Genomic DNA, 13,695 nt, shown 5'->3' on the forward strand with positions numbered 1-13,695 from the left:
TCACTACCGCAATTAGCAAAGCCCTTGCGTCTGTGGATAACGAAGCTGGCTAGCTTCTGCTGCCTAAGACCTGCCAAATGGTGGCCGATAACATCGCATAAATCGCTCGAACGTTGAGGGCAGAATTCGCTGCAAATTAGCTGTCGGGAACGTCTAAAGGAAAGCCACATTCCGACCGACGAGCCGTCCGAGGGTGGCTCTAGCCATGCATCAATCGGGCGCCAATGCAATCCGGAACTTGGGCGAAAAGAGATTTTTCCCGCGAAGGGTGAGTTTCGCCCCACCAAAAACCGGAGATGAGAAACCTAACGAGGGAAAGCACAGCAGCAGGAGAGCAAAATAATCAGACATGGCACGACGGCGATGGCGGCCATATCATCGGCATAATGTAATCAGAACGTAATCCCCTGCCACGCGTCTGCTGGCGCGACTCTGGTGGGGTCTGCTGAGCTATGCTTAACGAGTGCTCGCCGAGCAAACGGGTGCACAAGCAGTCGTCTACGATGCGCATTTTTGTACTATATTTATTATTTTCTCCTTTGCTGCTACGTTCGCCGAACTTCTTGTGCTTGTCTCAAATCTCGAGTTCTCCAACTTCTGGGCCGCCGAGTGGTAGTACAACACCCTCTGCGAACGCGCAGGCACGTTCAATAAATTTTGCTAAGCTTTATGGTTTGCCGGGGTTGTGCTTAATCAACTCGCTCGAGAGATTCGGTACGATCGGACGCGAATTAGTTGCACACGTTTTGACGTTTTGGGTGTGATGACGCGACTCGCAGATCTTTGCCAATGTTGGTGAATATTGACATTGAAAAACATCGCCATTGCAACTAATAGGACAATGTGCTTTTTCTTTTCAGGTCCTTTACAATTGTCCTGGCGATGCGACTAGACGGCCAGCAACACAGCTCGCTCATAAATTGTTTCTTCGTCACATTGTTGTTTCGATAATCAAGCTGAGCGAGTTGACCAGGTATTTATAATATATTTCTATTCTACATTGAAATGTACTCATAATAAACACTTTGAAATGTGCTGAAACCTATTCAATATTGAATTTCATTTTCATATTTAATGCTGATTATACTGATGTACTTGTATTATATTCATACTAATTATACTATTGTACTGATTTCGTCATATTTCATACCTATGTAATTTAATTTAATTTATGAATTTAACTTTATAAGTCTGAAGAATGTGCGACACTTAGTGAGCTCTAGGATTTCACGTAAAATTCCTGAAGTCTGTCGAATTTAATGTTCTATAGTTATCTTTAAGTATTTTTAAGTAGATGTGTCAGTACTGAACGATTGACATAAACTAAAAACTTAAATTCATCCCATTTTGCTGTCACCTGTCACCTGGGCTTCCCAAACGTAAACCTGTAATAGGTTAAAAAGAAGATTCCGAATCGATCACATAGATTCAGAATCCTCTTTTTAACTTATTTCAGGTTTACTGTGCTTTTATGGGATAGGGATGAGTGAGTATAAGAAACATACGTAGAATTTCTAAGGCCTATCACTCAGGCCTACACAAAACATTACACTATAATGTAGTATAATAATATATCTTTAAGTAGATGTGTAAGAACTGAATGATTGACGGAGTCTAAAAACTCAAAATCATCTCATTCTATTGTCACCTGTCAACCTGTCAATACCTGGGCTTCTCAAGATTCTATGTCAACGATTCGGAATCCTCTTCTCAACCTATTACGGGACAACTATACGGTTGTGGGACAGGGATAAGAGAATATCTCTAGAACCACTTGGTTCCTAAGATATCAGACCATGTTTGACAGATCTGCTTCATGCACTTGATCTAAGTTATTCTGAGTTTGTGACACTTACCAGGCAACATGGCGGCAATTCCTAGTACAAGCGGTAGTAACTGTCTCATAGAGCGCAGTACTACAGCGGTGGCAGTGTGCATACCACTACGGACGAAGGTTCCACCCTTGACGGTTGGTATAGCGCCATCTCCGATCACGAGACACGACGATAACCGCGCACCAGTGCCAGAACCACGTAGCACCAGTGCTGCCAGCGCTGCCACAACCATCGCAATGGCACAGACAGCTTCCACGAGCACAGTGACGATGTTACTGCTCACAGACAGACTCGCGGCACTCACGGCGTCAAGCGCTGTAGAGCGTTTAATGGTGGCGACGGTAAAGATGGCGGCTCGGTAGGTCGGTCGCGTAGGGATCCCGTCAGCCAACAGTGTGGTTGCTGTTGCCGCCAATGCCAGCGAGATCGCCAGCATCAGCAGTACCAGAAGTGTCACGACGTACAGCAGGTCCATACCGGTTCGGGTGTTGATGGTGCCGCCGGTCGCCGTAGCGTGCCCGTAAGTGCGACACGTACACCTCGAAACCACCGCAGGCAGTGGTCGCAGTTGCGCCGGGGCCGGCTGTTACTGCCTCTAGGCGGCTGTTGCGATCGGTTTGACGTTTAGAGGTAAGTACGTGACGTTTAGTAGGTTTTAAGTCGGTTTTGTTTGTTTTTGGTTTGATTTGGTTTGGTTTGGTTTGGTTTATCGACCGTTCGATTGGTTCGTTTTGTTTTTATATTAGTTGGGGTTTTTTTTGTTGGTTTGTTTATTTATTTTTAGCAGGTTTTATATATGCCCGAACAGGGATGCAATTGTTGCGGAAAAGTTCGTGCAGGGGTGATTTGTTTTTTTTTTGGTTTCGAGTAAATCGTACAGTGAAATAGAAAGAGAGATAGAGAGAGAGAAAGAGGAGAGCGTGAGAGCGAGACGGAGGTCTAGGTGTGTTTAGGGTATGTCGGTTCAATGTATGGCATACATGGTTCTAGAGACCTCGCTAAACGTACCGCTCCCTACTACGGTTTTGAGTGGGGATTTTTTTTAATGAGAATCGTGCGTAATTGTTTTGTTCGTTCGTTTATGTTCTCTTTTGTTTATCAAGTTAACTAGTTATCAAACTCGCTTTGTTTAAGTGAGCTGGTGCTTTGTTTTTTACGCGCTGCGCCGCTTCACATTCGCCCGTGGTGGTGTTTTTCTCTTTTTTATACTTTAGTTAGCTTGTGTTTTTGCTTCGTTTAGTTCGGTTTAACTCGCTCGCGCTCCCTCCAGGAAGGGATCTCGCTCGCCCTCGCCTTTTTTTGTTTAACTCGTTTTAGCGGGTTTGCATTAACGGGAGTGAGTGTGGGTACTTGCAAGCGATCGCTCCGGTATTTATTTTTTTATGGGTAGGATTTTTATACTTCGTTAATGACGGTGTTTAGCTCATCCAGATACGACACCCCGTGTCCGTCCGTGTTCCCTGCGGCACATGTTTAGCTTGCTGCCTTCCGCTGCTCTACCGTTTTTGGCTTTTTTTTCTCTCTTCCCCGATCGAAACGCACACGCACTGCTGCCCCAAAACGGTCACGTCACATTTGAAGAAAAACTACAGTATCAGTTTCTTTTTCGCTTTCCCGCCCCCTAGGCTTGTTTGTTCAAACTTTTTTCTTGTCTGTCTGTGAATCTGTGTGCTTGGTTTTCTGTTTTGTTTTTTTTTGTACGCGCCAAAGAGCGCTGGCTTCGAGTGCGAGTTTGAAGTTTAATCTGTATGAGCGTTTTTTTCTTACTTCGTTTGTATTTTATTTTATTTTATGTTGTTTTTTTTTTCGTTTGTCCGTTGGCACATACGTCACCGAGCGGCAGCACTAAGCCAAAGTAGCCTGGGACATCGTTGTTGCCCCTTCTGCCGGAACTATTCCCGCCCCCACCCGGCTAACCCGCCCGCCTGGACCACCCCACCGTGGCCATCGCTCTCGCACACTGTCACTGACGGCACCCGTCCCCGTGGTGTTAGTGCATTCGAACTGCTCCTGGAACGCCTGGAACGCCTTTACTGCCGCTCTACCATGTTTCTTTTTTCCCCTTTGTTTCGTTTCTTGTTTTACTCTTCGTTTTCTTCTGCTGCTGCGCTCGTATGCTAATGTTGTCTGTTGTTCTGGCTGACGTGTTGTTGGTTTTGTTGTTGTTGTTGTTGTTGTTGTAGTTGTTACTGTTGTTGTTGGCTGTGTTGATTCTCTCTCTCTCTTTCTTTCTCTGTGCCCGAATTTGCAAGCGCTTCTTACGTGACCGTGTTCGAGTTAAAAGGGAGAGGGGGGACGACTCTGGATGATATAAAAGTCTGGCTTCCGGCTTCGGTTTTAGAGGATGAGCTTTAGCGGTTTAAATGCCCTTGCGCAAGGCTTTAAAGTTTGGAGTTTGTTTTTCTTCTTTTAAACGGATGGAGGAGAGGAGTTTGTGGAGTGTGGGAAGAGGGGGGTAGGGAGGGGATTGGCAGAAGAAGGGCTAGAGGGTCAAAATGGGGTACTTAAGCTGGTTGGTGGTCTGAGAGAGAATTGGTTCACTTTACTTCATTTGCGGCCCAGCATCCGGCACGCCCGCTGCCACCGGCAGATGAATTTGTGCCGACGCAAAAATGCACTCGCGGCGCAGCTGCCATTACTTCCGGTTTACCCGCCACCACCCTCTGCCCTGCTGTGTGGCCAGCTGAGCCCGTCCGAAAAGGCTGCGCAAAGAGTTCTTTTGCCTAGCTTAGCTGTTCCGAAGGACGCCTCGATTCACTCGGCTTACGCGAACACACGCCACGCGGGAAATTTGCTAGAAAAAACCTGTCTGGCCGGCCGGCCGGCCGGGCAAGCTTACACAGCCACGCACACACGCACACACGTACACACACACACACGCCCACTGGCCGGTCGTTTGGAAGCTTCACTCCAAACGCACACCATCTGCACTGGCCAACATACTTTTCATACTCGCGCAGGCTGGTCGGGCTTGTTTTGGGGGTGAGAGGAGGTTTTCCACGACGAAGGTGGGTGACTTCCTTGTGGGTGCTCGTTGTCGCTTTTCCTGGTGGGCGCCCGTTACCACGGTAGCAGCATATTTTATCGCTCTCTCCCTCTCTTTCTCTCTCTTTTTTTTCCGCCCAGCCCAGCTCTGGAGTTTCACTTTCGCCGCACGCGTTGGGGTTTCTGGTTACTGTCCACTGAACACCCGGACACGATCGCGATGGCGGTCTCTCTGTGGATGGGGTTGAAAACAAACGAAGAATGAGAACAAACTCGAGGGAAAAAGGGCCGCGCGCGCGCGCGCGATCTTCCGTGGCTGGTTTTTCCGACGTCGATCTGTGTGCGGGTTTTCCACGCGGTAGGAAAATCCGCACCGAAACCCCAGGCACGTCCGTGCCGGTACGGCGTTACATAAACAAGCATTCAAGCCAGGATCGGCTAGCGGCTCTCGAGAGAACGCCTTCACTGTGCCCAAGGGACTGCACCATAGAACGCGGAAAAGCGCCTCGCGCGGTTGATTGTGCAGGAAAAGTGGCCCCAAGGCGCTGGCAGCGGCTGATTGTTGCGGAATCCAACGCCACGCTGCACTCGGCAACGCCTGTCGGAGTCACGCTTTCGGTGCAGTGTGCCGCAGAGCAGCTGCAGAGCCTCGAAATTGGCGTAAAAAGGATCGCTTGTTCGCCTGGCGATTGGAGAATTATTTCGCTCGAAATGGTGACACGAAAATGTGATTAGTCGATTCACTGCGATACATATTTAATCGCGCAACGGGTCCATGGCGAGAAGGTGTCGTTGTGATGCTCACACACGCACACACGCACACACATACACACGCACATGCACAAATACACCAAGCCGCCGGAAAAATGCCGCCACGGCCTTACCGAGCCAATTGTTCCTAACTCTCACTCTTTAACTGAATTTCCCTGGAAACTGGTCGGAAAAATCCGATGCAGTTAGGGGAAAATTTGATCACAACTTCTGGCAGGCGATCGACACCGCAGGTGCATGTCGCTGGGCTCAAATCAACGCAAACATTGGAACAACAACAACAAAAAAACACAACAGAAACAACTTTCTCACTGGCTGGTGGGCGGTTGTGGGGCTACTTGCGGTTGATTGTGCTCGATGAGGGGTGGGTTTTCGAATTTAGAAACGAGGAATGATCCCACTCTGCTTCCTCTCCCTCTCTCTCCCTCTTTCTCTCTCTCTCTCTCTCTCTCTCTCTCTCTAGCAGGACGAAGCACACCCGGTACACGTGCCACTGTGTCGCGTTGCCGTGTCGCACGTGTAAGGGGTTGTTGTTTTTTTTTCTCTTCTGCTCTTTTGCCTGTTGTGTGTTGTCACAAATGTACTGTTGACCGGGTGCCTGTATGTGTATGTGTGCGCGTGTGTGTGTGCCGACGTGCCACGTATTGTAAGTGCGTGCGTGATTGGTGATGTGATTGGATTGTGTAAACTGTAAGTGTGCGTGTGCGTGTAAGTGTGTGTGTGTGTGTGTGTGGGGAGTGTAAGTGTGAAGAATGCTGTACCCAGAGGGCAATCGTCGGCTTCCGAGGGGGCCTGGCAGAGCAAAAAACCCGTACGATAGGATCGAGCCGCTACGTTTAACTAACGGCAGGTTGGCGTGTCGCGCTGTACCGAACCCCGAGTGTGCATCACAAAAGCGTAGGGGCGCCCTCTGGTGGGAGGAGTGCAGCGAGAGCGGAACCCGGTCGTGTCGGGGATTTTCGGCGAAGAGCGCCGATCGAAAGGAAGCGAAATCAGCTTTTCTTCGAATCTCGGTCACCGAACCGTACGCCAGGATATCCAAGCGCAGCATCCAAGCGTGCGAAGGGGACGCAAGATGGGCACAACAAAGCACCCAAGCACGCGGTTGGGACGGGATGGGTGAGGAATTTCCACGCCGAAAGCCGAAAGCCGAACCCCCGAGTGGAAAGCGTCAGCGTGAACATCGCGCCGGCGCCCTTTTTGGGTGGCGTTGTAACGCTTGTGTAACGCATCCACGTAACGCCGACGTCATGGAGTGCGAGACGCGGGTGCCCTGAAGCCATGAATGAACACACACGCGCGTGGAAACGGGCGCGATAATGGCGGGCAAAGTGCGGCTCGGCCACGCTTCAAAATGGCGCAAAACGATGACGTGTCGTTTGGTTGGTTGCTGGTGCCAAGCAGCCGGGAAAGGGATGCTAGAAAGGATGGTGTGGAAGGGGCTTTTCCGCACCCCCCCCCCCCCCGGGCTATCGTTACGACGGCCATTTGTTTCGTGAGCCTACGCAATCGAAGCGCTCTGCTGCCTTTTGGCGTTATGTAATGCAGTAGTGCGCCGGAAAAGTGACACAAACCAAGCGCACGCACGCACACAACCAACACCCGTGTAGTGCAGATGATGGGTGACGGTAAACATCAGCATCGTCATCGACAGCATCATCATCTTCTCGGTTTCCCTCGACAGCTCGCTGCGATGATGGGAAAAGGTCAGTACCACTGAAACGATACAGAACGGGAGGGAGGGTGGCGGGAGGGACAATAACAAAGAAAAAAAATCGCACTGGACAAACCACCCGAAGGGACGCATCCGAATGAAAAACCGCAATGTACCACGTGAGACAAAAGCTCCGCTCGTAACGATCCTCGACTCGTGTGACTCCTTTCTGTGGTACGTTTTTCTTTCTCCTTTTTTCTCTCTTTCTCACACGTGCTTAGAGACGCATCCTTCAGGACGATTCCGATGGCACGTTCGGGCGCATTCGTCCTGAACTTTCATGTTTTCCACGAACGCAGGATGAACATCCCGAGCGATGAACTTCACACGAAACCGATGAATGCACGAAGCTTAAGGACACGTTGGGAATAGGGCAGTAAGCACCTCCTCTTCCTCCCCCACCCGTAGTATACCCTTCCCGCCCTGACTTAGAACAGCATAATGCACCGTCATGCAGCATCAGGGATGCAAGCGGACGAAGCCTTCATTCATCATCTGCTTTCTACATCGCGACATCGGGGAACGAGATAGTGCGGCGTGTGGAAGGAAAAAGCGGCCATTTCTACCATCCACCAGGCGTCTCCATCAGCAAAAGTGCGGCTGGAATTTGTTCCACAAACTACCAGGCACCAGGCGCCTCCACCGAGGCGAAATGGGTAAATCTGCCAATGGGTCTCATGGGAGCCCATGGTGCAAGCTAATCCGTTGCAATGTATCGCTTGCCTACTTCGCATCAATCAAAAAGCCGTACGAAACGGCAACGATGGGCCGCACCCCCGGGAGGTGCTTAGTTAGATCAGTAAAAATGTGCCGCAACCGCAAGCCACTCGAGAGCCCTTTTAGAGCCGGCTTGGATCCCTTTCGCCTCGAGGGCTTTTTTGGCACAGTTCGCTTCCAATCCCCTTCTGGTGAAGGTGCGAGCTGAAACACAAACAATCCTGTGGTATTTGGACGCAGGTTCGGACTGGCACGCCGACGGATCCTTCGTTTTGGGATGGATGCTGGCATCGGACCGGGCGCGATTTCCTTAACATTCTTGCGAGAGAAAAAACGAGCTTACACCGAAAAATGCTTGGACCATTCGGACATTCAACCGCCTGAGGGCAAGAACCATCCGGTAACGGTGGTAAGGGGTGATGATTTTTCCCACCCACTGGGCACTCCATTTGTGGGTGGGAATTGAAAATACGCCCTCCTGTGAGCGAGGAGCGCGTACGAATGCAGGCAATTGCATCGCTGGCGTTGCTGGTGCGATATTGTTTCGCGTTCAATCGAGCGCGCGTGAAACGGGCTGTGCCCGCCCGTGAAACTCCTACAGCAAAAGCTCGCCCTCACGCGCGCCCGGCTCACGTAATGCACAAAACATATTTTTCCGCTTTCTGCCGCAATGAAGCCACCAAGGTGGGTGGTGGCGATGCAGCAGGATTCGCGGGAAAATGGGCTCAAAAGTGGCTCAACTTGCGGAGAAAACATGCCACGAAAAGAAAGAGGTAAGGGGTTTGCTCAGGAGGAACCAGGAGGGAGGAGGAAGAAGAAGAGAAGGAAAAAAAAGAAAACATACACCCTCAGAAGGAAAAATTCAACGAACGAAGCAAAATGCCATGCACAGATTCCCAAGGTGATTGTGTGAGTGTTTTAGGGAAAGATTTTCCACGGAGCCGCGAGCCAGCCACCTGGAACCGAAGGGTGAGGGTGACCACTTTCCACACCACCACCGGAGCTTCCAAACCACCCCAGTGCTCGAGAAAAGGGCATTTTTAGCGCATTTAGCACTGCTGCACTTTTCGGAGGTAAGGTGCTGTGTTTGGGGGTCTTCTTCCCATTTTTTGTGTACCTTCTCCGATGCAGTACCGTCCGAGAAATGTTCCCTCACCCCAACCCCCCCTTCCCCGTGCGTTGCGACACCCCGCACCTTAAACCATGCCAAAAGGTTGCTGCGGCGCATTCGCATGGGCACAACGCCAACTGCTGGCAAGAAAGAGTGGGTTGAGGGTGGTGAAAAGTGGAGCGATGGGAGGAAGGGAGAGGCTGGGAAAATCCTTTCCGAAACCACTCGACCGTGGGCGCGCTGGCCCCGGTAAGAATCTCGATCGCCGATTCTATGAAGACTCGTGGCCGGTAGAATGTAAAATAAAACCTGAAACACCAACTCTCCCTTCCTTCCCCCCCCCGCCTACCACCCTACGTCCTGTCGATTAAATGCACGAAGGAAAAGAAGAGCGAGGGTGAGAGTGAGACGAAATCGAGCTCAAATCTCAGACGCAGTCGCTCGGACCTGTCTTTAGCACTTCATTTTTGTGGCATTCCGAGTGGTGTGTGGGAAATTTTTAAGAAGAGCTCTGGCAGCAGCACCAGCAGAAAAAAAACCAACGCCAGAACGCAACATCAAGCCGGGAAGGGCCTGCAAAAAGGGACGTTATTCAAAATGGACGCGAATCGGCGCCTTCAGTAAGCAAACACTGCAACGCGGGCTCGCTAACGAACCGAGCCAGCGCACCCGTGCGCTCACTGATTAAGCAAACGCCAGGAAATTCACCCCCAGGGAAGTAGTGGTGTGAAAGAGGAGAGAAGTGGGCACCGAATTAAGCGAGCGAGCTAAACAAATATTGCCTCAACCTTCGCACGTCGAGAGCGCAAAGCGAGTTGTCAAATCACGTTCCATCGGCAAAATCTACTGCTCCGTCAGGGTTGCCATTGTTTCCAATAATCTTTCCACCCCGTTTTTGAGGTGATGCACCCAGTCCGCCTCTGCAGATCTGTGACCACCTGCGATCGATCAAACGACGTCTGCAGGGGGGCGTTATCTGCACCAGCAGTTCGCGATTTTGAGCGTTGAGTGAGATTTTAATGAGCCGAAGCTTCGAGGGTGTCCTTGCACTAGCCTGCTGCTCATTTAGTGCCCGTGTGCGACTTCAAACGGTTGCTGGTTCGAGTGTTCATATATTAAGCAATTTGCTACCGGCACATTTCCCCCCCCCCTCCCCCCTACTTCCCTTCCGCGCGTGTTCTTTCAGGGTGCCAAATAAGGACCGGTGCGCGCTGCTGCAAACGGTTGCCCAACCAATTGCCAAAACAAACCGTGTCTTTCACCTCTCAACCTAGCATGAAGTTCGAATAGGGCTGCTGGAAATCTTTGCATCCCTTCCTCGGTCCCACCTCTCTCTTCCATAACCCCCTGCAGGCGCCGGGAAACCGTGCGAAACGCGACACGCGCGATGCAACGATATTATTGGTGTCAGGCCAGATTTTTCCACCTCCCAGGGGGCTACTGGCACCGGAAAAGCGGTCATTTATGGGGTTTTCAAGGGGGCGGAAAGACATGAACAGTGGGTGGGGAGGGGAGGGGGGGTGTGGCGGGGCGGTGCACCTTCGGTTCTTGATGACCTTCTCCGTGGAGGGCGAGCAAATCCGAGAGTGTTAATTACGCGGCGATGGCGCTGGTAGGACGAATTAAATTCTTCAACACGTATGCCTGCTCGGGGCAAACCGGCCCGAAAGAGAGATGTAGGTGGGGGCTCAGCACGCGCACATCCCACCCGTTGCCCAGTTCTCCCATTCGCAGGGTATGCGATTGAAATAAAGCGCAAACAAACGCCGTGGCACAACTTTGCGTCATCGAAAGAAGCCGGGATCGGAAAAACGTGTGGGATCGGATGTGAAAAACGAAACGTCCGGTACATCTTCCGGTTCGTCCCAGCTACCACCCGTCAACCCTGGGTATTGTTTTTAGTTTTTCCCTCCCCCGGCATGCTGTGGTGCACTAGATTATGCATTGTTTAATTAAAATTGCCCACCGACAGTGGGGCGCGCGCTGTACGCCTAGTGATGTCCTTGCGATATTTGCCTCAAAAACACAGATTGGCCCCGTTTGCCAGCGTGTAGCCTGACGTTCACACACACACACACACACACACACACACACGTACGTACGTCGACGAACATAAATGATATTCCAGTGCTGGCTGGCGAACGATTTGTCGGTCAACCTTCGGCCTGCGGGCGATCGTCCTGGTCAGGAGGGAGTTTGGTTGGGTCCCGATCCTGGCCCGGCTCTCGGTGGGCTCAAATATGATTAATGCAATGAATGTTCATGAATAATTGCGGGTCAGTTCTGTGTTTTCTCGGTCGGTGCGGGGCGAGAGGTGCGAACAGGATGTGCAAATATATACAGTAGAACATACGGGAGTGCCCACCCTGTCAGAATAACGGGCCCGGATGTATGGATAGGCAGTTGTCCTTTTGACCATGGTGTTTTAAAATAATATGCACCGTTTATCGTGGGGTCGTTCGAGTGTATGGCAGCTCGTGAGATTGAAAACTCTTCCGATACGTGGTTCAAAACCACACAATCATGCTGTCATTTATTAATAAAATTCCACTCCAAACCCGCCTAGAAAGAGGGCCAAAATGTCGCGAAAGGGCAAATTAACACGTCCAACATGTTCGGTGGTCATTTCCATCGGTTGTGCAGCGCGATTTCAGCATCCATCGCATTTGTGTGTCGCCTTCGTGTCATTCGTAACGCCACGTAACGCACCATAACGCCGTGAACGAAAGCCAATAATGAACTGGCAAATGTTCTGGTGAAACCCCACAGAAGTGTGTTTTTTTCGTCGTCCCCAGGTTCTAAAGGCACCACGCTTCATTTGATTGGATTCATCCCCCGATTCGGGAGGCCGAGCATTGCACTGCAGATTGTTCATCCTTCGGCAGGATACTTCGGACGGTGCGTTCGGATTTTCTAACAAAAAGGATCCGTCACAAAGCGACGCTTGGTCTTTTGCATTCCATCATCGGATGGATCGTGTCTCAAAACGTCTCAAATAGTTCGCGATGAGGCGTCTTACTAGGAATGCTAGATGCTTCGTTTCAACAGATGAAAGACTAATAAGGTTCTACTCCTTTGGTGTCTTATACTTAAAGTATCCCATTGACGATTCACTTTCACAAAACTTCCACTTTCCACGATCAAGCGTATCGAATGTTTTGTTTCTCAAGCCAAATATAAAACACCGCTTTGATTCGGCTCTGTTTCACTGCATTTTATTTGGCTGATCTATTTTTAAAAAATGCTACCCATCACGATCCTGCCACCTAACTAAACATCCGTGCAGATGGTGTACGGGTACGTGACGAGACGTGGTTCACTTTCGCTCACGAAAGGTAAAGATGGTATCCATCAGGAAGATCACCCCGTTGATGACCGATATCGATCCCTTGGTGATGGCGAGATCACGCGTTCGTGTGCGAAAAGCGTGCTCCCAGGCTTCGATGATGAACACACCAGATGTAAGGAAGCAACCGCATCCTAGCAAGCTGTAGAAGATGCTCAACCGACGATGTAGATGGGCTTTCATCAGGTAGCCTGTACGTTGTGGAGGATTTAGAATGGTTGACTGTTGCATTTCAGTGCGCTTGTCTTGCCAACCTACCTGCCATTATTGTGATCAATATCACTATGAACCCACAAAAGGTACCGGTGGCCAAAAAACCCGTCACCAGATCGCCATCATCGAAGCTGTAATAATGCAGCGTGGTGCAAGCAACCGCCAACGACTGCGAAGATCGAAGGGAAATGGTTAACACTGGTGTTAGGTTGATTGCATGAACGTTTCTTTCGATTTATAACACTTGTTCGGATATTACCAGCTCAAGAAATTTGATGATCGACAATGGAGGACGATATTCTCGTGGTGTGATTGGTTGAATGCCTGGCGGGAGTGGATTATGATTCATCCTCGGAGGAGGCACAACCGCGTGATCTGACATTACACTTATGTCACAACACCCTTTAGACCTCACTGTACCTAAACCACACCTTTGAAACCGCGAAGTACACGAATCAAACACGGAGACGAACCGAAAACCAACTGTTGCCGTGAATACTTCCCACCAAACTGGCAGACACAGGACGAACTCCGGAAAATGCACACTTCAAGCGTGATGTTGGACCTGCCATCCCAGATCTAGCTCAACAATGCGTTGAGTAACACGCCTTCCAGAAGGTGTAGTGGCTTACACATGCAGCATTCGATCCACGCCGCATTAATGCTGACGAAACATCCGACCGGGGTTAATGGTATCGAAAAATAACTTCCGTGTGCTGCTGATCCGTTGAAGTGCTCTGGCAAGGGCGTTTCGGCAACCCTTTTTTACTTTCGCTGCTTTCTTCATCACTCGTACAACCACTGGAGCATCATGGGGCGAGGTTTTCAGGCCAATTCTGCCGTTCAATTGCTCGCGAACGCCGCGGTTCAAGATCAGCCTTCCGGCTTCACGAGGTGCTGCAATCTCAAGTGTTGTCGTGTCGATGTTTTGCGTCGATCTCGATTTGTGCTAGACGTGGTCATTTTGCTGTTGAAACACGCATCTCCTGCTATCTTTTTGCGG

General features: G+C 50.3%; 2 protein-coding genes across 2 annotated transcripts in view; both read right to left on the bottom strand.

Moving 5' to 3' along the window:
- The window catches only part of LOC128729322 (neuronal acetylcholine receptor subunit alpha-7-like), a 48,652-nt gene extending 44,899 nt beyond the window's left edge, over window positions 1-3,753 (bottom strand). Inside the window, exon 1 of the mRNA XM_053822994.1 lies at window positions 1,857-3,753. Within this exon, the coding sequence (XP_053678969.1) occupies window positions 1,857-2,310 (454 nt within the window). The 5' untranslated portion in view covers window positions 2,311-3,753. The remainder of the gene's footprint in view (window positions 1-1,856) is intronic.
- An 8,696-nt stretch (window positions 3,754-12,449) lies between these two features.
- LOC128729065 (uncharacterized) lies at window positions 12,450-13,074 on the bottom strand. The gene is made up of 3 exons (XM_053822716.1): window positions 12,952-13,074; window positions 12,738-12,861; window positions 12,450-12,670 (listed from the first exon to the last, which is right to left on the bottom strand). The coding sequence occupies exons 1-3, from the start codon at window positions 13,072-13,074 to the stop codon at window positions 12,450-12,452; spliced, it is 468 nt and encodes a 155-aa protein (XP_053678691.1).
- Between the last annotated feature and the right edge of the window lie 621 nt (window positions 13,075-13,695).

Source organism: Anopheles nili, chromosome X (assembly GCF_943737925.1).
Source record: "Anopheles nili chromosome X, idAnoNiliSN_F5_01, whole genome shotgun sequence".
Taxonomy (NCBI): domain Eukaryota; kingdom Metazoa; phylum Arthropoda; class Insecta; order Diptera; family Culicidae; genus Anopheles; species Anopheles nili.

Excerpts from the sequence above, each read along its gene's own strand:
- LOC128729065 (XM_053822716.1), bottom strand. The coding sequence starts at position 13,074 with ATGTCAGATCACGCGGTTGTGCCTCCTCCGAGGATGAATCATAATCCA. Across the intron at positions 12,862-12,951 it reads TCATCAAATTTCTTGAGCTG|TCGTTGGCGGTTGCTTGCAC; the intron begins GTAATATCCGAA and ends CGATCTTCGCAG. Across the intron at positions 12,671-12,737 it reads ATTGATCACAATAATGGCAG|GCTACCTGATGAAAGCCCAT; the intron begins GTAGGTTGGCAA and ends CACAACGTACAG.